Source organism: Tursiops truncatus, chromosome 15 (genome assembly GCF_011762595.2).
Source record: "Tursiops truncatus isolate mTurTru1 chromosome 15, mTurTru1.mat.Y, whole genome shotgun sequence".
Lineage (NCBI taxonomy): Eukaryota > Metazoa > Chordata > Mammalia > Artiodactyla > Delphinidae > Tursiops > Tursiops truncatus.
The window spans coordinates 13,757,367-13,781,284 of NC_047048.1; the positions used below are offsets into that span (position 1 = coordinate 13,757,367).

Here is a 23,918-nt window from a genome sequence, read left to right on the forward strand (position 1 = left end):
TTAGTAAATTCAATTAAATAATACATATGATCAACGGGTAAAATAATAAACACTATATAATTATCTCAATAGATGTCAAAAAGTTACCTAATAGCCATGATTGCTTTAAAAGAAAAAAAGGTAAATCAAGAATACGATATATTAGCTTAACGTTATAACTAATATTCGTATCAAACAGCAATCAATACCATTTGCAAGTTTAAGTTCAAAATCTGGGGACTTTTCCATTAAAATCAAAAACAAGAAAAAAATGTCTGCAATTACCATTACTATTTGATCTAAAAATTTCTACTCACGGAAATAAGGCAAAAAGGAAAAATGAGATGGACCCACATAACACAGACACAGAAACTTCAGGGAGCATTTTTTACAGGGATTCCAGGTATACTGGGATCTCTCTTATAAGAGACACCTACTTGGCTTCCTCTTCGATTTCCTAGGTTGTTGAGTAAGTACCGCCTATAATTCCTTCACACCACCCCTTCTTTGCATGGCGCTAGAAGCAGATTTGCCTACTGTCCTGCATCCGTCTCTGCTGGAGCCTAGTCTGACCCGACCCTGAGTCAGGTCGCTGGATCTGCACGCTGGATTAGGCAGGCTGGATCTGCCTCTACTGGAAAATCAAGAGACCTATGAAGAGATGTTGTGGTTCAAAAGTGACAACCAGTTGCTCAGAACTTGGCAACTACCTCACTCTCAAACAGATATACCAAAGAATGTTCAAAAAGTATCCAGTGTATTCCTCAACAACACCGAGAAGATGCTGTATCAACCAAGTTAGAAAAGTGACAAAAAAAAGATTACGGAGATGAGAAGGCAGTGTCACAGAAAGAAAATCCAGTGATCAGTAGACTTTTCACTGGAAAACCTCAAAGTAGAGAAGAACAAAATATATGTGAGAAATGCAGAAGACTGAAGACAAAGAAGGAGAAAGGACAGCTGAGGGGGAGATGCAGAGACCACAGCCCAGGATCTAATCTGCATATAAAGCTAGAAAGAGAGAGTGAAATCTGAGGGTGGAAAACAAAAAGGGTGGAAAAAATATTTCCTAGGGAAAAAACTTTGGAAAATTGAGAGTGTGACTCATACCGCAAAGAACCCCAACATCTTTGATAACCAAGCACCAACCACCGTTAGCAACTACAACACAGAGAAGTAAACAGGCGGGTGAGACGTTCACACTTCACAGATAATAATCACACCCTAAAAACATAAGGTTATTCACAAGGAATAAGAAGTAGGTTGGTCATGAGCTTCCTCACAACATGAAAAACCAAAAATCATGGAGTAGCAATCACAGAACTTTAAAAACAAAAGGCTGAAACCCAAGAATTCTATACCTAAACCAAGTCGTCATCTGTGTATCAAGAGAAGGACATTCTCAGATTTCAAATACTCAGAAGATTTAGGATTGAAGTAAACTTTCAGAAAAAACAAAACAAAACAATAACAATGACATTTTAGCAAGTTTATGCAGAAACAAATGCATGCTAATTAAAATAAGAAGCAGAAAATGAGTTAAATATGGCTGGGTGTAAGCCCTCAAACCAGTTAAATGTACAGGCAAAATAAGTGTTTCAAATATGGTTATAAAACTGATCATATTCTTTAAAATTGAAAATAATAAAAATTGTTTTTAGAAAGGGGGAGGCATATTTATAACAGCCATATATTGAAATTAACAAAGAATAGAAAAGAGAAAAGGGGGAGATAGTTAATTTCTCATCTTCCACAAAAGCAAGTATTATTAATTTGTAGCTGATGTTAGGAGTTAAATTCGCAAAAACTTTGTGGCCATTACTAGAAAAATTGAAAGTAAGATATCTAACTTCCAAACAACTGAGAGGGTAATACTAACAAAACAAAACAAAACACCCTTTCCGTACAGCAAAGGAAATCGTCAACAAAATGAAAAGGCAACCTACTGAATGGGAAAATTTATTTTCAAATCATATATCTAATAAGGGGTTAATTTCCAAAATATATAAAGAACTGATAAAAGTCAATAGCGAAAAAAAATCCGATTTAAAAATGGACAAAGGATCTGCAGAGACGTCTTTCCAAAGACATGCAGATGGCCAACAGGTACATGGAAAGGTAATCATCAGGGAAATGCAAACTGAAACCATAATGAGATACTACTTCATGCCTGCTAAATGGCTATTATCAAAAAGACAAGAAGGGCTTCCCTGGTGGTGCAGTGGTTGAGAGTCCGCCTGCCGATGCAGGGAACATGGGTTCGTGCCCCGGTCTGGGAAGATCCCACATGCTGCGGAGCGGCTGGGCCCGTGAGCCATGGCCGCTGAGCCTGCACGTCGCGTCCGGAGCCTGTGCTCCGCAACGGGAGAGGCCACAACAGTGAGAGGCCCGTGTACCGCAAAAAGAAGACAAGAAATAACAAGTGTGAATGAGGATGTGGAGCAAAGAGAACCCTTGTGCACTGCTGGTGGTAATGCAAACTGGTGCAGCCACTCTGGAAAACAGTATAGAAGTTCCTCAAAAAATTAAAAACAGAAATTCCATATGATCCAGCAATTCCACTTCTGAGTACTTACCTGAAGAAAATGAAAACACGAACTCAAAGAGATACCTGCACCCCCTTGTTTACTGCAGTACTGCTTACAATAGACAAGATACACAAACAAACTAAGTGTCCATTGATGGATGAATGGAGCAAGAGGACGCAGCACACACACACACACACACACACACACACACACACACACACACACACACACAGAGCAGTATTATTTAGCCATAAAAAAAGAGGAAAGTTGCCATTTGTGACAACATGGATGGAACTTGAGGGTATCAGTGAAATAAGTCAGAGAAAGACAAATACCACATGATCTCATTTATATATGGAATCTTAAAAAAAAAAATTCAAGCTCATTAATTCGGAGAACAGATGGGTGGTTGCCAGAGGTAGGGGGTGGAGGGTGGGTGAAATGGGTGAAGGTGGACAAAAGGTACAAACTTCCAATTATAAAATAAATAAGTCATGGGAATGTAATGTACAGCATGGTGACTACTGTTAACAATAATTCTGTACTGCATAATTGAAAGTTGCTAAGAGAATAGACTTAAAAGTTCTCAAGAGAAAAAAATTATGTAACTATGTACGGTGACGGATGTTAACTAGGCTTATTGTGTTGATCATTTTGCAACATAAATAAATATCAAATCATTATGTTGTACACCTGAAACTCATATAAAGTTATATGTCAATTATATTTTAATTTAGAAAACCCACTGTGGGAGTTCCCTGGTGGCCTAGTGGTTAGGATTCCAGGCTTTCACTGCCATGGCCCAGGTCGGATCCCTGGTTGGGGAACTGAGATCCTGCAAGCCACATGACATGGCCAAAAAAAAATCCGTTGTATTAAAAAAAAAAAAAAAAACCCACTGTAGTCAAGAAAGAAGACAAATTAAATACCTTAGGTACACGTGGAAACCAGCATAAAACAAAATAACAGAATTAAGACCCAACTGAAAAATTCTGAAATAAACGATAGGTTAAGCTTGCCCATAAAAAGGCTCTCAGAATAATTAAAAATTAAAACGTAGTGGCACAAATTGCTTTATACACCTAACAAAATCACACAGAAAGGGCAGGAGTGCAGTGCACTGTGCTCCTGGAAGAAGCTGAATAATTGTGAATGTTCCCCAATGACCACACATAACAATAAATGTTATGCAAACACAGGCAAAAAGGTTATGTGGTAAAAATCAACAGAAAGCAAAAGCATAACTCAAAAGCGTTTCAAGAACATTTACATTGATAAAAGGTAAAATCCACTATGAGGGCAGACAGTGCATTAAAAATTAAAATAAAAACAGTTGGAAGTACACCGAGGAAGCAAGGTAACAGCAGTGGGAGACTTTGACACATCACAGTAATTTATCTCAGATAAAATAACCCAAAATACAGGTGGAAGGGATATACATAATATGAAGATAACTTCTATGCATATGTAAAAGCCTATACCATAGAGGAAATACCTTCATAAAAGTTCATCTTATTCTTGCTTGCAAAGAAAATCTTAGCAAATAGCAGGTCATATTTATTTTCCAATGGGCAACGAAAATAGAAAATTTAAATGTAAACTAGAAATTTAGAATCCCAGTGACTTGGAAACTACAAAACACTTCCCTAAAAAAATTGTAGGGGAGCAGAGGGAAGTAAAAACTATAATAAAATATTATATAGAGAAGAATGAAACAAAATTATCTATCAAAATTTTGGAGAGATTACTAAAGTCTTCTCAGTGGCAAATTTATTGTCCTAGTTGCCTTAATTATTAAATAACGAGGAATTAAATTAAAATAAGTAATCTACTGAAGTTGCTAGAAATGACAAAAAGTAAGCAATACATAAACCAAAACAGAAAATCAAAACAAAAACACCTTACAATTAAAACTAAAGGAAATGAAAAATTGATTGCTTCAGCAGTGAAAGAGGCCCTCATCACTCACTGGTCGATTTAGGCAGAGTCACAAACTCCCATGTCCATAGGGCCTAAGCTAGTCCATCAAAAGAGAACAGGCAGGTGTAAGACAATAGGGACTGGTGGAGACTATGGCATTTGCCCTGCCTAGAGAGGATAGCTACTCAACTCCACCAAATTATTGCAGTGAAGGAATGCAGGTCCAGACTTGTCAAATTCTCCCATATTTTAAGAGGGAAAAATGCAGATTTTTAATATGAGATTTTCTGCTTTATAAAATGATGTGTGAGACAAATAAAACATGGCTAAGAGCTGAATTTGGCTGGTAGGCTGCAAGTATGCAACTTCTGATTTAGACTACTTATTTCAGCTTGAATCAGTTTCAATTACTTATATTTTTCCAAAAATCTCCATTTCATGTAGATGTTCAAATGTATTCACATAAAATTGTATCAAGTATTCTTTTTAAAACTCTTCCATATTTTTTCATTTCTAGTTTAGTTTAGTGATAACTCTCTTTAATTCTTAAATAAATATGCTTTATTTGTCAATTTATTGCATTCTTTTCACCAAAGAATCAGCTCTTGGACCTGTTAATTAAATTGAAAGATTTCTGGTTTTTCATTTTCACATTTCCAAGCGGGTGGGATTCTTATTCAAAAGTTTGTTATTAATTTCTGATTTACTGCATTGTAGTCAAAGAATGTGCCCATAATAGTTGTCCTTTGGAATTTAATTAGGTTGTCTTTGTGGCCTAATACACAGTCATGTTTGCTAACATTCCAGAATCACTTCGAAAGAAGAGTATTCTCTTTTCAAAGGAACAAAATTTATATTACACACACACACACACACTCACACACACTCATATACATGCACATTCAATGTCATTCAAATTCTGTTACTTAGTTTTATGTACTTGATCAAGTCTAAAGGAATGTGTAAAATCATGTGTAATAATCATTTTTGCCCCTATTCATAGTATTTCTAAAAGTTTTTCCTGAAATAAAATTTTGCAACGAATGTAACATTCTAATGAAAAAAGAAAAAGCCTAAAATCCATTAAGTCATCATTAGTGTTGTTCAAACATTTCCCGTTCATACCCTTGTGGTCACGGAGTCAGATTCAACTTCCCAACAGCCCTTGATATGAGGCACAGCCACATGACTTGCTCTATCCAATGAGATGAGAAGAGAAGTGACAAAAACTTTAAGAATCACCAAGTGCTTCACTCAGTCTCTTTCCCTTGCCACAGCTATCATGGAAGTACAGACAGAAGTCTCCCTCTGCCAGGATTCCTGAGTGAGGATGACTAAGAGGAAACTCCCAACCAGCCCCCAATGGACATATAGCCTGGGTGAGACGTTTTACTTTGTAGTATTAAGCCACTGACATTTGGGGGGATTATTTATCACTATAGCATAATTTAGCCTGTCCTTACTGAAACAGACCAAAAAAAAAAAAAAAAGACAATCTGCAAAAAGGAAAAAAAATAGATAACCAATCAACATATGAAAAATATATCATCTCACTTATGAGTAAAAACTAAGTCCCCGTTTTTCACCAATCATATTAGTAATGATTTGTTAAATAATACTTGATACTGGTCTGGGTGTTCTGAGATGGGCATTTTCATATATTCCTTTTGGTAAATTCTGCCTAAGAGAAATATTATTTACGTATGAAGAATTTCAGCAGGTTCTTACATTTCACAAAATACCCTCCCTCCTAGGAATCCAGGATGACTTCTGTTTTCTCGATGACACAGTATGTGGTACCAGGAGAAAACAAACTACTCAAGTGGGATTCTGAGATTGGCCTGCTTATCTATGATCTTAAATGAAGCGCTGACCTCCTTGCTAATGAAAAATGCCATACTGTTACCTACGGCATGACTGGCATCATAATTAACTAAATGTCATCTGTGGTTTCTTGGGATAAAATAATTATTGAAGCAAGGCTTTCGAAGACTCATGTAGCTACTATGTTTGACTTTCACAATAGCAATTATGACAACAAGGCTGCTTCTAACAAGCTCAGGTCTTGAAACTCTCAGCTCAGGTTACGGTCAGACAACCAGAGTGCTTCTAGGGTAGCCCCAGATAATCACTTATTTCTTACAACTGAAGGGAAGACTCCAAATTTAATTGGGTGGTCAAAAGAATTATTAAGTTGAAGTCACAGACTCATCAAGTCTCTTATGTGAAATTTAGGGCACTGGTTGGAAGGAAGTGGGACCTGAGACTTAGAGTGGGGACCTCTGCGTGGATTCAGAAAGTTGAATGGCCAAGTCTCCTTGGTGTCCTCTCTGATACGTCCCTTAGGTCAGACAAGATCAGCTTGAAGAGCGTGGTGACCCTGAAGACTGGAAATAAACATAGATGAGGCAGTTGCCTTGAACAGAGACGCCCATTTTCAAGATCTACTTCTACCAAGTTTCACTGCCACTAAACCCATGACTAAAATCAGATCAGCACATCCCAGGAGAAGTTCCAAGTCTGCTGATGGGAGAAGAACACAGTCACAAGATGTTGCTAATCTATCTCATTGTAAACTGGGGGAAGAGGTGTAGCAATGGGTTCCAGGGTGTTAAAACAAGGGAGACAGAATATAATATTGTCTGAGGGTGCTCTTAATGAAATGAGCCTAAGGGCCAGAAATACTGTTTTTAGTATGCTGGACTGAGTAGCTGGAAGTGGCTTCAACAGTTTGGTCTTTAGCGGAAACTTGGGTTCAGTGTGAGCAACTGTCAATACAATTGAGATGGCAGACCCTTCCTGTCAGGAGCTGCCTAGGGTGATAGGAAAGTCGGAGTGGATTTTCTGCAAACATCCACTATCACTATATATCCCCAAAGGCCCTAAAGGACACTCCTCGCTAAAGCAACAAGAAATCCAGTACCTCACACATCTTCATTTCACAAACTCTGCTTTAGGGTCGGGCTTGACTCACGCAAGGATAACCTGGAGAGTAGCTGGAGTTTATCATCCAACCAAAGTTGACAGCAGGAGACTACCTGGAATGGTAACTGATAACCAGAACACTCACATATAGGTTTGAAATACCTACGTGACATCATGACTCTGGTATGTGTATGCACGTGTGCCTGTGTCAAGTCACTGCTTCAATGTCCCGTTGTCACCCTGAGTGATCTACGTCCATTAAATCACAAAAAGAATAACAACGTATCTACAAGATGTGTGGTTAAGATCTTAAATGTGTTGGGCTCTTACTAGTAGCGTGACATGGGCAAGTAACTTGAAACTTCGGTCTTTCATTATTCTCATGTATAAAATGAGGATCATATTAGTACCTATGGCTGTTGTGAGGACTAAATAAGTTAATACGTAAAGCGCTAGAACAGCAGCTCATGGTGAAGACTCTGATGTGTTAGCCAGTACTATCATACTCAAAGTTATTACTGGGAGCATGGCAAGCATTACGTAAGTATTAGTTATCATTATCATTACCCAGTGAAGACTTACCGTAATAAGGTCGAAATACATGCAGCAGTAATTCCCTAACATAGAATGAAATATGAAATAGTTTGATGCCAATCATGCTTATTCACAAATGCAAACAGATGGAGAGAGATTTTCCTGATTGACCTTCACCAAAACTTTGGCTTTGTGAATTACTTCCAGCTTTTAGTTACAAATCTTTGCCTTGAGGTACCGGCAGGAGATTAGGGAAGGGCTGCAACTGCATGGGAGAGGTCCTCAAATGAGGAAACACATTTGGGTTTGCTTCCTGTTTCTGATGGTGTGCCCTAGACTAATACCTCTCAAACTTGACTGTGCACATGAGTCTTGGTAAAATGCAGGCTCTGAATCAGCAGGTCTGGGGCAGGCCTGAGAGTCAGCATTTTAAGCAAGCTCCCAGGTGATGGCGATTCTGCAAGCCCCTGGGCCACAGCTGGAGGAGGGAGGAAGCCAAGGCCCCAGCATGTGCAAGCACTGGGAGGGCCTCCAGCTTTTAGGCAGGACTGACTGACCACAGACTGTTCTTTCTTCCTCAAATCCCCAGCGGAAAAAAATCCTTATTTGCTTTTTAGGCATTTATTCCTCCTCAGACCTTCTTGCTCAGCCTTGTTAAAGGATGCAGGTTCCTGTGCCCCACCCTGGGGTTTTTGACTCTACCGGTCTGTTTGTTTAGCACGTTTCCTCTTTTTTTTTTTTTCTTTGATGTGCACTCAAGTTCAGGAACCTGTGCTTAATGCTAAAAAGCCCCAGCTGCTTCCATCAGATGGTCCCACTTCACGGAGTCTGTGGGTGAGCATCTTCCCTCACATACAGAAAAAAAGTGTATATAGACAATGGAATACTACTCAGCCATAAAAAAGAATGGAGTAACGCCATTTGCAGCAACATGGATGGACCTAGAGATTATCATACTAAGTGAAGTAAGTCAGAGAAAGACAAATATCATATAATGTCACTTACAGGAAGAATCTAAAAAAATGATACAAATGAAATTATTTACAAAACAGAAAGACTCACAGACTTAGAAAGCTAACTTATGGTTACCAAAGGGGAAAGGAAGGGTAGAGATAAATTAGGAGTTTGGGATTAACATATACATAGTACTATACACAAAATAGATAAGCAACAAGGACCTACTGCATAGCACAGGGAACTATACTCAATATCTGTTATAACCTATAATGGAAAAGAATCCTGAAAAGTGTGTGTGTGTGTGTGTCTGTGTGTGTGTGTGTGTGTGTGTGTGTGTATATATGCATAACTGCTGTACACCTGAAAATAACATGACCTTGTAAATCAACTGTACTTCTAAATAAATAAATAAATAAATAGAAGAAGTGTGTATTTGAGCTCACACCATAGACCTAGGCCAGTTTCAGAGCATCCAAATTAGTGTTCGAATGTGAAGTGGAGGTGAGCTGTACTTGGAATTAAGCTCATACTTTTCTGTCTTCTAGAAGATCACAAATGAAAACAGCAAAGTCATAATTATATGACTAACCAGCAAAGGATCAATACACAGGCTAAAAATGGAGACACTGCTAACTTTTTCATGTGACTCTGGCCATAATTTCGTTCTTTGCAGCTAGTGGTTTGCCTCAAAATGAACCGAAAGTGCATCTTGCCAACCATAAAATTAAGCAAATCCACACATAATGGACACCAGATAAATCCTTTTTAAATGGAACTAAGCTGAATCATACTCACCATCCAGACAGTGGTGAACCTTAAAAAAAAAAAAAAAAAAAAAAAAAAAAAGCCCTACAAACCTGTTGAGAGATAAGAATTCATTTCAAAACCCCAAATTCATTGGAATTTCACGAGATTCTGCCTCTCTGAGGGGTAAAAGGAAAATCAAGGATGCAGAGGGCAAGGGCTGCATTTGTTTTGTTCCTTGAGTGAACGAGAGGTGAAGGCAGCTTGGAAAGGAGAGGGCTGCGTTAAGAAATGTGAGTGGGACCCATGCAGAGGCCATTGGCTGCCGAAAGCATCTCCTAGTTTGATGGTTTGATGGTTTCAGGAAATTACTTGCAAAGCTGGCTGGATTCACTCCAGATGGCCACAGTGGTGTGGTTTGTGAAACCATTAAAATGTAGAAAAGAGTCAAAAATATCCCCTTGGTCTTGAAGATACCAAGCCCTTATCCCCCAGTGAACAGTACAGGAAGCTCTGAGGGGCCCCAGGAGCTATCATGGGAGCTACAGAGCTGATGGGAGCAGAGGGGGCATGGCAGAGCCCACAGTCTCTTTCTCAACCTGTTTCTAATATAAAAGATTTAAGCTTTGTAGATAGTTTCGGTGGCGGGGGGGTGACTATTTGATCAATTCCTCCAAGGATGGTACATAACTGGTACTGCGATGCATTGGAGAGAAATTGATTTCCCAATGCCAGGAGTGTCTTAGGGCACTGGGCTTAAATGCCTCCAGGAGCCTGACGGAGAGGACTGCAGGCTTCCAGAAACTGGGCTGAAGGTGAGATCCTGGTATAAAGCATCCAGGAAAGGTGAATCTTGGTCCCCAACTGGTGTCAGGACAAAAGTCATATCAGCTGCAGAGGCTGAAAGGACATTTGCAGTCATGGGCCATAAAGCAAGCACTGCGCCATTGGGCAGAAGTTTGGGTTTTCTGTTTATCTAACTTGGAGTAGTTTGGCCTAGGCGGTGCACACACACAGCTCATTCCCAGCACTGAAGGCAAATGGGCCACGGCCAGGTGAGCAATTCCAGACCCTACTGCCTGTCTTCCATTCCACCCTCTGGAAAACCAGCTCCACACACACTGGTACCGTCAGGCTCCTGCTGGCTCTGTGTCCAGGAAACCCCACTGAGCTCCCTAATCCAGGGAGGTTACTGTTACACGCAGAGCCGGCAAGGCACCCCACTCCCAAGGAACCACCTAATGAAAGCCTCATGGAGAGACTAAGGTTGCACAGACTCAGGCTAATTCCATCTGGGCCTCGTGCCGAAGCTATGACCTCACCGTCGGGCAAACCAACAGGGACCCCAGAAAGAAAAGATCAGTATGTGGGCCAGACCTGCTGCTAATCACAGCCAGCTGGGATGCAGGCAGGCACCGCCATCTTCCTGCCGCCCCTGGATACCAGGACCAGGATCTGCGGGCCAGGAGGTGTGGTCATCTTACAGCAAAGAATCCTAAGTTCTGGCCCAAACGCTTGTGTGTGTGTGTGGCATTTCACCATAAAAACCTCTGCCATTCTACAAGTTTCACGCCAAAGAGAAGCTTAATTAGGTAGGGCCAAATCTCTGCAGAGAATCCCCAGTTACAGAAGCTGGGGAGGAAGGATATAATTAGAACCTGACTTTTTTTTTTTTTTTAAAAAGAACAGCTCAAAAGGCCCCATTAAGAGAAGGACACTGAAAAACAGACAATCCATCCATATCCAGAACTCAGGACCCCAGAAATTTTACTTACCAGCATCATTTGCAAAACATGTAAAAACACACACTTCAGCCTCAGCTTGGGGATTTTTTTTTCCCTTAGCTCTTTTCACACTTAAGCATTTGATACGTTGCAAAAGCAATTCTTTTTGCCTACTCTGCTACATTGTTTGCATTTGTTGTACGCTGAATCTTTTGGAGGCAACAAAACTTTGAGGAAGCTGTGGGTTTGAACCCTGGTCCGGGAAGACCCCACATGCCGCAGAGCAGCTAAGCTCGTGCGCCACAACTACTGAGCCTGAGCTCTAGAGCCCGCGCTCTAGAGCCCGCGAGCCACAACTACTGAGCCTGCGTGCCTACAGCCCGTGCTCTGCAACAAGAGAAGCCACCGCGATGAGAAGCCTGCGCACCGTAATGAAGAGTAGCCCCTTCTCGCCGCAATTAGAGAAAGCCCGAGCACAGCAACAAAGACCCAATGCAGCCAAAAAATAAATAAATAAAAAGAAAAATTTTTTAAAAAGGTAAATAGCAGTGTTTTCACCTGATGGGCTCACCATGAAAAAGGCCAATGACTTTGGCTTCTGTTAAAGGAACTAATAGCAATTCTCCACACGCTTTGCTTGGAAGTTCCACCCTCGGCACTGGTCGCTAAGTATGATGTTGCAAATAAACTGGTGAAACCTGAAGTCTCTTAAACTGTAACCCCTATATATGGATGCCTGAGTCCTGACGGGCCCGTTGAACAGCACCATCAACACGAGATCCCCTGGGGACTCCCAAGTCCCGGTGGAATCAGGGAGGATTTGAAAAAAAATGTAAAAATTCCCCATGAGCCAGGGTCTGGTGAATGAATATACAAAGAACAAGGATGGACCTGGACGAAGACCCTTAAATCTCAGAGGAGTGACTCTCCCACGATAGCCCCAGATCATTTTGACTAAACGTTGCTAATTCCATTTGCTTTTAGTCCAGTTGACCATGTTTTATTTTACAAGTTGTGGGAGAGTTTCTTTTAAGGCAGAAACTCTTTTTTTTCTTTTTTCTGGAAATGTATCTCTGAAGTGATGATGGGAATTCATGGACATATACAACATGTGCTTTGCCCCAGGTTGTCAGAAATACCTCTACACACAAAGCAAGGTCGATTCAGGCCTGCAAAGACCCAGTGAGTCACAATCTGTCGAGGCTGTAAGGACAGGGTTGGCACTCCACATACAACTGAACATCGCTGATAAAATATCTCTTTCCTGAACCAGCAAATACATGCCCACAGCTGCACTTGGTGGTTGGCACTGGGGTCCATTCACCATACGGTCACACTTATTATCATCCTTCCAATAAATCCAGCAGGATAACAGGACACAGCCACGTTCTTGCAATTCGTCTGCAGGCCAAGCAAACATCTCCCTACCAGGGTCTTCATCTATCTCTCCCAAAGACATCCTGCCCCCCTCCTATGTTTCCTTCTACTTGGTCTCTACTTCATGAGTATACCCAAGTCCCCAAAGCCCACCACTCTGAACCCTTTATACCTGGAATCAAGCTGCTTTTCAGAGGGGGAGAGCGTGTGTTGAAAACAACAAAATAAGAAGCCTCCTTCCTGGACCTTCAGCCAAGGCAGGAGGGTCACAGCTGGTTTTAGAGCACGAAAGAATCTTAAGGATCATCAAATGCCGTCATTTTTCAGAACTGTTTCAATACAGTGAAACCCTTTTCCTCAATGTGATTGTATGTAGAAACCCAGTACGTAAGACAGAGAAAAGAACTGTTATAGCCAAATGATGGACTATGATTTGGCCATAAAAAGCAACGAAGCAGTGATACATGCTACAATACGGATGAACCCTGCAAATATTACGCTAAGTGAAAGAAGCCCGTCACGAAGGACTGTGTATTACATGATTCCATTTACATGAAACAGCCAGAAGAGGTCAGTCCACAGAGACAGAAAGCAGATGAGTGGTTGCCTAGGACTTGGTGGGGGATAGAGGGATGGGGAGGTGATGAATAAGAGGTACAGGGTTTCTTTTTGGATGGTGAAAATGTTCTAAAATTGATTATGCCACTGGTTGCACAAATCTGTGAATACACTCAAAGCCATTGAATTGTATAAGTTACGTGGGTGAATTTCATGGTGTGTGAATTCTTTCTCAACAAAGCTGTTCTGAAAGCAAAACAAAACCCTTCTCAGTGCTCCACCAGCCAGGCCCCCTTCCTCACCCTGCTCCCTCTAGAGGCCCCAGAACCACTTCTGCAGACCCCTAGAGGTCTACGGAATGTGGTTTGAAAAACCCTGATCTAGTTCAAGTTTCCACTCCTCAAAGGTAAACCAAGACATGAATCAAAGTCTTTCGACTCCAAGTGCAAGGGCCCTTAAACCCAAGATCTCCCTGATGAGTCCAGGCTCATCCCAGTGGGGGGACGCTGCAGGCCCGGGTCTCACCGTCCATGTCCAGGCGCTGCATTATGATGGCCAGTTCCACCTCACTCGGCATGTACCCCAATGAGCGCATGGCCATTCCCAGCTCCTGCTTGGAGATGAAGCCATTGCCGTCTCGGTCCAGAACCCGAAAGGCCTCTCGGATCTCTACAAGGGGAAAGCAAAGAAAGTCCAATGTCACAAGGTGTGGTCTACTGCATTGAAATGGTTGGCGATTGTTGGAAACTTCTAGCTGCTTTACAAATAGTGATGTGTCAAAACCCTTTAATCTGATAAAAAGGGTGGCCAAAAGAGGAACAAAAGAAAGGAAGAAAAAAAAGAGGGAGAGAAAAGGAGATGGGAGTAAAGGAAAGGGAGGGAAGGGGGATAAAAACAGAAGAACAGCTTTGGAAGGAGGAGATAACTGGCCCTGAGCATCTAACACACAGAAGCCGGTAAACAATTAAACGGTGGTCCCAGCTGGGAATTGTGTTAGCCGACACTTTCCCAACAAGGATGACGATTAGGTTTCAGTGGTGAGAAGACAGCTACTAGCTTGGACTGTCAGGAGGAAAGGAGAATGAGATTCCCCTTTGCAGACTTACATTTCAGCTCCCTGCTGCCGCAGGAGCTGTGCCGAAAGCTTTCTCAACCTCCTAGGAGGACAGGAGTTAAGTACCCTGCTGGTTTTACTTCATTCCTCTAATTTACAGCTGTTTTATGGCCATAAACAACCTCAGATCAATAAGAGTGTCATTAAGAGCCCCAGAGCCATCTTTAATCACATTCTCTGGGGCTGGCAGAGAATTTGACTCTGCCAGCAAGAAGGCCATTTCACCCAGCAGGGAAACTCCCATCCTCTCACCCCAACCAGAGTTGCTCTGCTTTCCACCCAGAGTGCCTCCCTCCAGAGCCCCACCTCTGCCGCCGCCGCCTGTTCATCCTGGGTTGGCTGAGCATGTCCTAACACATCACACCCCTGCGAGGTAGCTCATGGGAATTCGATTGGAGATCACAGTCTGCGGATGAGAGGTACATCAATTGTCTCTGAGCTCCAGACAGCTTTGATCTGTCATCAATAAACCCAGTGTGAGCCCAGCTACGGCAGCCGCCAGCATTCATCAGGCCATTCAACAAGCAGCGGCTGCCTATAGCTAAGGAGCACGGGAGTTAGGACTGCAGAGAAATCTGCCGGACATCGTGGTTCCCCTCCAGAGCCCCTCACTCCAGGTGGGAAGATAAGATCCAGGCAGAAATTTGCAGGAACTCTTCAAACTAATGCAAGATGCTGGCCCTAACCCTTTACAGTCATCCCTTGGTATCGGCAGGGCAGCCGGCCCTCGAATCCATGGGTTCAGCATCCATGAAGGGTCAACTGTAGTTACCACTTCTCTAAATATCTGACTATCCTCCCAGCAAACACATTGAACCCTTACCCGAGCAGGCTTTCCCTTTCCTATTTGTATTAATTTCCTGGGGCTGCTGTAATCAATCACACAAACGTGGTGGCTTAAATAATAGAAAGTTATTCTCTCACAGTCTGGAGGCCAAAACTCTCCAATCAGTATCACTGGGCAAAATCAAGGTGGGGACAGACCCGCACTCCTCCAGAGGAGCCAAGGAAGATTCTTTTCCTGCCTCTTCCTACAAGCTTACTTCCTTGGCTAGTGGCCGCATCACTCCAATAGCTAGCTGCTCTGTGATCACATCACCTCCTCGTCTTCTGTCTGTGATGTCCCTCTGCCTCCCACTTACAAGGACACTTGTGATTGCATTTACGGACCACTGTATAATCCAGGATAATCTCCCCATCCCAGGATCCTTCATTTAAAGACATCTGCAAAGACCCTTTTTCCAAGGTGACATTTACAAGTTCCAGGGATGGGAATCTGATACCTTTGGGGGTTGTTTTTCAGCCCTCTACACTCTACCATCAAGTGCTTCCACCGGAAGTACCTTGCAATCCGCTTTACCTGCCCAAATCATATCGGTCCTCCAAGACCAAGATGAGGGCAGCATATTTCACAAAAACACCTTTGCTCACCACAGCCAAGTTCCCGCACGGCCGACTGTTCAGCAGGTCATTTACTCCTCCCACGTGACACCTCGCACGTGCCAACTAGAAATAGGATGAAATCATGGTGCAGAAATCACGGCTTCTCGGAGCTGCGAGCTCCTCATACATTTCATTCACGGCGGTATGTTCCCACCTACGCCCTGAAGGAGGCGCTAGACGGACAGCTGTTCAATGGACGATGGGTCTGAACAAATAAGCATCAGATATTAGCAGCAGATTCATTATCGGTACTAATTCAGCGCTCTGAATGCGCTACGTGAATAAATGTGTGCTCCGGCAGAGGGAAGCAGCCTGGGAGTCAAGACCCCGGGCTCCCAGCCAGGCGTGTTAGCTCATTAGGTCTGCAGCCAAATACTGAGGCCTCGGTTGTTCATGTGTAAATGAGCTGGGTTGGCCAAGAGAATCCTTAAGGTCCTTTGAGTCCCTTTCTAAGGATCTGTGGACATCGTTAGAGTGTTTAAGGGAAGAACAGGAAGCCTGTGTTCTCTTTCACACCCTATTGATCTGCTGTTCGAACACCCCTCTTTTTTCCATTGATGATATAGAAAACATTTTAGCCCTTTCCAAATTCTGAATTAAGAGGTTTGTCTGCATTTTGAGAATTTTCTCATCAATGCAACATGCCCAGTATTACCTAAAGCAGCCATATGTTTTCCTACCAGGTGCCAGGTGGCCCTAAAAGAGCTTAGAGCCACGGCTCAGCTTGAGATCACGTCACGCAGTGCTCAAGGACACTGGGGCAGAGACCACGCCTCACTCAGCCCAAGTCTCGACGCCAAGGGCAGGAGGATACAGAGGGAGGTCTCCTGAGACGGGAGTCAGCCTACAAGGAAGTCCATCTAGCTCTGCCCTGTGACCAGGGCAGGCCTCTCCCTCAGCCTCAATGTCCCCATCTGAAAACTGGGTTGGGTTGGATCTCCTTCCAGCCTCTATGATAGGGTTTTGTACATCAGGGCTGACACAAACCGTGCAACAGTAGAAAATATCAGATGATGACAAGGGCCCTGCCTGGGGTCCCAGAAGCGGCTGGAGTCCCAGGTGGGCCGGCCTGGTGGTCAGCTTCAGGCTGAGCCCTGTCCCTTGTTCTCTGGACCACTTCTCTCCTGAGGTACCACCTCCTCTTCCCATTCCTCTGACTCAATCCTGAACTCTCCGGGCTGATGGCATCACTCCGAAGGATGGTCCCCTTCTGTTGACAGGGCCTGGCCTCACTCCTGTGGTCCCCTGCATGCCCTAGATCTTACTGGCGAAAGAGCCTGTATCCTTACACTGGTCACTCCAGAGAGGCCTGGCTGGGGATGTTTGAGAACTTGACCTGGAAATGAGGGCCTTGCTGGGTATGCCTCCCGACCCTCACCTTGCTGCCTGGGTTATGCCTAGGGTTGCCTCACCCCTGGGCTACTGGATTTGGTAAATCAGACCTCACACAGGGGTCTTCCAAGAACTGCCCTGCTTGAAGGAACATGCTCCCTTGAGGCCTCAAACCCCCATGGTTTACCTGTCTGCAGTCTCCAGGCTGGCCCTGCTCTAGCCCAGGACAGGATGGGATGGGGCAGGTACATCTCAGCTCTAAGTTCTGTTTTCTGTGGCCCCCAAGTAAGTGGGACAAAGCCACTCTTCTCTGTTTACAAAGAATATCTGCTCCCAGGGGGACTTCCCTGGCAGTCCAGTGGTTAAGACTGCACACTTCCAGTGCAGGGGGCGTGGGTTCGATCCCTGGTCGGGGAACTAAGATCCCATATGGCGTGCAGCACGGCCAGAAAAAAAAGCTGGAGCTCTGGAAAAAAAAATCAGTAAAATTGATAACTCTTAAAAAAAAAAGAAACTAGCAGTAAATTATTTTGAAAAAAAAAAAAGAATATCTGCTCCTGTGTGTGTATGGTGTGTGGAGGGGGAGGGTCTGTGTGTCTGTAACTGCAGAGGCAGACAGAGCTCACTAACTTCGTTTTCTTTCAAAGTAGCAGAGAGGAGGGGAAAAAAAGTACAAAACTAAAAATCCATAATGGGAGCCTCTAGAGATTTCATCTTTCCAGGGTAAGGAAAGCCCAGGAAACAAGACGCTTATTAGAAGGAAATGGGTCTTGCAGTCTGAGACACGTGACGTGTGCCTCATTTTATTTTTAATAGCAGAACAGGGTGTGAGAAATATGCCCATAGAACAGCAGAGACATGGGAGCAGGCCGGATCCCTCTGCCTCTGGCTACAGGCAGCCTGGGCACAGCACGAAGGGGCTCTGGCCACTTTCCCCATCCTCGGGAAGCGGAGACCACAGATCAAGTTTTTGGGAACAACTCAGTACTGTGGTGTGCTTTCCACTGGAATGTATATCCTCTTTAGGTGAAAGTCCCTTGTGCTTCGGAGTTACACAAGCATGCCGTGCTTTCGGTCTTTGATTCAATCTCAGCCTCACGAAGCATGTGCACACCAGCAACCAGCACGGCCAGTTCTGCCCTCTCCAAGGTGACTTCGTGGACCACAGAGGGGCATCCATGATGCTCATGGAGCCTGTCCAACTGTCACTGTGCGGAATATGAAAGGAAACACGGTAAGACACATCTTCTGAAAAAAAGGAATCCACTCTCTGCCTGTGGAATCTCCCAGAAGCAAAGTCTACATTCCCACAGGGACCTGGGCCTCTCCTCCCTGGAGTGAGGTTGATGTCCTGGAGCAAAGCAAGGCCTGGGATAGAAATGATCCTGTTTTAGAGAACAAGAGATGTACTGCTCATTATGCCAGCAAGTCTATTTTCTTGAAAATACCTGCAGCCACCACTGGTACCCCCTGCATCTGGACCCAGTGCCCTCTGAGAACCATGCTTTGGTTCTGTGATGCTCCCTATGTCATAGCCAATTCAGGCAGGAGCGATGGCAGAGGTGCGGCGATCATGCAGAACAGACTCATTAATCAGGCCACCCCAGCAGAGTGTGTATCAGATGAAACCCAGCCACCAGGCAGAGTCAATATTCATTGGCTAATGTTCTAGCTCTGAAGAATCAGCTGAAATTCATTGTGCTAACTGGCAAACTCAAATTAGTAACGAAGAACAATTTTTCCTATCTCAATCCCCGCAAGCTGTGAAATCTGTTTATTCTCCACAAAAAGGTATGTTTGGGAAGCATATGGGATTTTAACCACAAAATGTGAGGGCTTTATGAATGAACAAGATGCCTTCTGTTGATAAATGCCATTGCGAAACTGCAAAACTGGAGAGAGATGCAGCTCAGCAAGGCTGGGCCAGGCAATTATTAAATACCAACACAAACGCACCAGGAAATATAAGATACAAGTCTGGAGAAATAATAGAATGGGGGCTGAGCTAATGACAAAAGATTTAGAAAAGTTTCCTCCTTCTCTATGAAAGACAAAAAATGAATATGTAGAGCTGATTAACACGGCCATTCACTCACTGAAGAGTTGCTGCTTATTTATTATATGCCAGATGCGATGCTAAGATAGAAAGGTAGCCAGAAAAACTTTCCAGGCTCTGAGAAGTTTACATTCCAGTTGGAGAGACAGAGGGGTGACCAGATATTCATAACAGAGAACAACAAGCCCAATAATACAAGTCTACACAAATCTCATGGAAGTCCTTCCTTAGGACAAAGACACAGTTCTGTGAAAGGGTTACACTTGGATCTTTTGAATCTTAAGGCCTCGGAGAGAAGGGAAAGGAGGCTGAGTGGAGAAAGTGCACCAAGATGCGCGTGTTGAACGCGTTGGCTGCGTGGTGGGTGTAGAAACATCGAGAGATGAGGGTGGAGAAGTGTGCTAGGGCAAGATTGAAAGAGACTTCGAAGCCACCTGAGCTTTAACCTGCAGGCCAGGTGTTGGCAAACGACGGTCTGTGGCCAAATCTGGCCCACCACCTTGTGTGTCGATAAAGTTTTATTGGAACACAGCCATGCCCATTCATTGACCATGGTTGCCCATTTTCAGCTGCTCTTGGACCACACAATAAGAACTGAGTCATTGTGACAGGGACAGTTTGGCTCACCAAGCCTAAAATAGTTATACTTTGGCTTTTTAAAGTTTGTGAACCCCTGCTGTAGGCCACAGGGGGCCCTTAATGGTTTTAAATTTTTCAAAAAGAGAGAGAGAGAGAGAAAGGATCAGATTGGTTCGTAAACTGAGGGCTCTGGCATCAGGGTGGTGAAGACTAGAGTGACAAGGGATGAGAAGCAGAGCCCTCACCTGGAGACGAAGGGAAGATGAGGGGCCCAGAGCTACCTCTGGAGCTGCTGGGAGGGGGACCAAGAGACTTCTGAGCGGTCCAGGGCTCAGGTGTCCCGGGTTTAGGGGCGGGACGATTTGAGGATGATGCTGAGGTTTCTAGTTTGCCTGATGGGGTGAGCAGTGATGATATTAACTGAGAGCAAATTCAGAAAGAAGCACAGGATTTCAGGGAGGCAGGGAGGGGACGTGGTATTTTGGCCACGCGGAGTCCAGGGCTCTGAGAGATACCCAAGCAGTCAGGCCTGGTAAATACATGGAAATACACGACTAGCCTTTGAAGACAGTGATACTGAAAATACGATGAGGATGGAAAATGGGAATAGAATGACCATAATTGCATACAAGATGCTGGTTCAATCCCGGTGTGGGTTTTAGTGTGAATGAGTTCCAATTTAATTATAATCTATTGGTCTGCAAATACAACTAATTGGTTTCAGTAATTAGGGAACACAGAGGTGAGAGCTCAGACAGCAAGGGAGGTGGGGCCCTGAAGGAGGAGGGAAATCTGATGGGAGAAGGCAGGGATGCAGCGGGAACCCGGAAGTGTCCCGCATTTAATAGAGCTGTGGCCACACAGATGGGGGCGACGTTGGGGTTACGATGCTGCTTTGTATCATACACTTTCTAACCTGGCTTTTTTTTCTTGGTACGTTTTCAAAAGGGTTAAAGGATCCTCACTCCTAGGTTATTTGCTATTTGAGATGTGATTGCATCCATTGCAATAAATGCTCACTAACTGACTGTCCCTCCCCGAGAGCGTAACAGCAGCTGTGATCTACGGTTAGAATCCAGCGTTGAGCAGGGCTCCTGCAGGTTCCCTGGCCCCAGGCTCACCGTGAGTCCCTGTTAACCCTGGGGGCAGGCAAGAGGCCGTGTTGAAAAAATAATTCAAAGGCCCCCATGCTCAAGGCTGGTGGGACAGTGATTCAAGGTTCATACTGGGATCTCTGGTGTCACCACGCTCCTGGCCTTTTTCCTTACCTATTGCCTCAAATGATACCTTGAATTAAAAAATAACGCCAATTCCTTCCCTAGCTAGCATTCAGAAAGAAAAGCATGTCAGTAACTTATTAGGTAGAGAAATTACACGGACGAGGTAGCCCAGGTCATGAAAAATAATCATTCTCTCCTAACGTAGGGTGGCACCAGGCGGTCAGAAAGCCAGGGGCATTTCTCAGGGTTTAGGAGCTAAAACAGAGTTTATCTGTCCCCAAAGTGTACACCTCCACAGATGAAGCTGAATTGATTTTAGCATACCAGGTCCGTTAAAGCTATTGGAAAATTCCCCAACAGCAAAAGAACAAAGCAAATGAGAACTGAAACTCACAATGAAAGCCCATCTGGGCTACGGGCACCCAGTGATGGACTGAACGCTCCATAGGGCTGAAAGGAGAACCATTAAAATGATTTGAATATGGATGAGAGTGATATCGCTGGAGGGCCTCTCTACTGAAAAACAGGGTGATGAGCAAAGAGAAAGGAAGAGGACATCTATCAAGACTGCAGTTTTCTTTGTCTTGAGAGGTTCTGGACTTGACCTCTGGGAATGGGGACAACCCCCTCAAAAGACCAGAGCTAGACCTACAGGGGAATGCTACATTTTTCAGTTTATACATTAGTTGATGCTTCTTATGAAAATGCCCCCAAAATGTATAAAGAAAAAAATTATCTATAATTCACTGGTCAGCAATAACCATTGTTAACATATTAGGGCATTTTATTCCAAACTTTTTTTAAGTACAGATATTCCTAAACTGGGCTCATGCTCTCTCTATAGCTTTATATCATTTTTTTTTTTCATTTAACACACTATCATTTCAATCTTCCATATTGTTAGCTAGGCTTTAAAACATCATTTTTGATGGCTACATAGTATCTCATTAAATCATGACAGACAAATTGATGTCACCGAACTCCTAGTGTGGGACATTTAGATCAGTTCTGATTTTAAATAATACCACAATGTAAATCTTTCTACATAAATTTTCATGTCTTTTGATGATCATCTCCTTAAGATGGTATCTTAGGAACACAAGTATTGGGTCGAAGGGCAGGAGTTCTTTTTACGGTGCTTAACATATATTGCCAAGTTGTCCTCTATGACCCGTTTCTACTCACATCACTTCTGAGACCAAATGTGTGGGTTTTTTTCCCACACCAACTAATTCTCCCGCTCTCTGGATGCCAATAAGCTGGTGTCCAGTGATTTAACCCAGTTCTGACACTAACTACTCAGAGTGAGTGCAGACCCCAAAGGGGAAGTCCCACAAAACGGTCCTCACTTCAGACGCCAGCCACCAGTCTAGGCCACGTGGACTTGTGACCAACCAGCTATAAAGTCAAGGGTTCCCACAACTCCTCTTCAGATTCGATAATTTGCTAGAATAGCTCACAGAATTCAGGAAAGCTCTTTACTTACATTGACTGGTTTATTATAAAGGATAGAACTCAGGAACAGCCAAATGGAGGAAATGCATAGGGCCAGGTATGGGGGGGGGTATGTTTTGCACAGAGCTTCCATACTCTTTCTGGGCACCACCCTCCCAGCACCTCCATGTATTCACCAATCTGAAAGTTCTCCAAACCCCATCATTTAGGGTTTTTAATGGAGGTTCCATTATGTAAGCCTGGTTGTTTGAATCATTGGCTATTGACAACAGAACTCAATCTCCAGCCCCTCTCCTCTCCCTGGAAGTCACTGGATGGGGCTAAAAGTTCCAACCTTCTAATCATGCTTTGGTCTTTCTGGCCACCAGCCCCCATCCTAAAGCTATCTAAGGACACCAGCCACCAGTCATCTCATTAGCATACAAAAGACACTCTCGTCACTCCAGAGGTTCCTAGGGTTTCAGAAGTTTGGGGCAGGAACCAGGGAAGAAGACCAACCATATATATTTCTTTTTTTTTTTTTTTTTTGCGGTATGCGGGCCTCTCACTGTTGTGGCCTCTCCCATTGCGGAGCACAGACTCCGGACACGCAGGCTCAGCGGCCATGGCTCATGGGCCCAGCCACTCCGTGGCATGTGGGATCTTCCCGGACCGGGGCACGAACCCGTGTCCCCTGCATTGGCAGGCGGACTCTCAACCACTGCGCCACCAGGGAAGCCCCATATATATTTCTTATACAATATCACACTCTCCAAAAAGGCAGTATCAGTTATCAGGGTCCTCCATTTTGCATCATTTTTATGCACAGAAACCCAATCTCCTCTGAGATGTACCTTTCATCTAGCTATGCCGAAGTTCAAGTTCCAGGTGATTACAAAGGGAGGCTTCAAGGAAGAGGAGACAATTCAGATATTGCCTGAAAAAGACCTGCAGGGTAATCGCAGGTGGATCTGCTGAGTGGATCTCACACTCAGCATGGGACCAGGCCCAAAGGAGGTGCCCAGGAAACACCCACACTCATGGCTGAGATGAGGAAACTGAGGCTCAGAGAAGGGAAAGGGGCTCCCCTAACATGGGAGGAGGAGGGATGAGAGGGGAGAGACCCACTCTCCTGAGTCCAGACCAGGACTGCTTCCAGGGCAGGATGCTGGGTAGTTCCTCCTAAGAGGAGATGGACCATCTCCCACAGTCCAGCTGACCAGCCAGCATCCTGGGGACAAACCTGGTGCTTCTCCGCAGGAGTCATTTCTCACATGGCAACAAGCACCTTCTCAGGGAAATAGCCCAAGGCATAAAATAGGCATCGCCCCATTTGGCACGTAAGGCAATACTGCATGGATCTGCAAGCAGCAAACTGAGTGGAATTTATCTGTGAGCATGGTAATAATCAATACAATTAATTTTTCATTGTCACACTGCTCTTAAGCTGAATATCCTGAGATCAGAGAAAAATCAGGTTCTGAGAAAACAAGA

At 43.9% G+C, this 23,918-nt stretch overlaps 1 protein-coding gene across 2 annotated transcripts in view; it reads right to left on the reverse strand.

Moving 5' to 3' along the window:
- The window catches only part of CALN1 (calneuron 1), a 504,452-nt gene that overhangs the window by 216,024 nt on the left and 264,510 nt on the right, over nt 1-23,918 (reverse strand). For both annotated transcript variants that reach the window (XM_073792040.1, XM_019921827.3), the window contains one exon: nt 13,772-13,915. In XM_073792040.1, the coding sequence (XP_073648141.1) occupies nt 13,772-13,915 (144 nt within the window). The remainder of the gene's footprint in view (nt 1-13,771; nt 13,916-23,918) is intronic.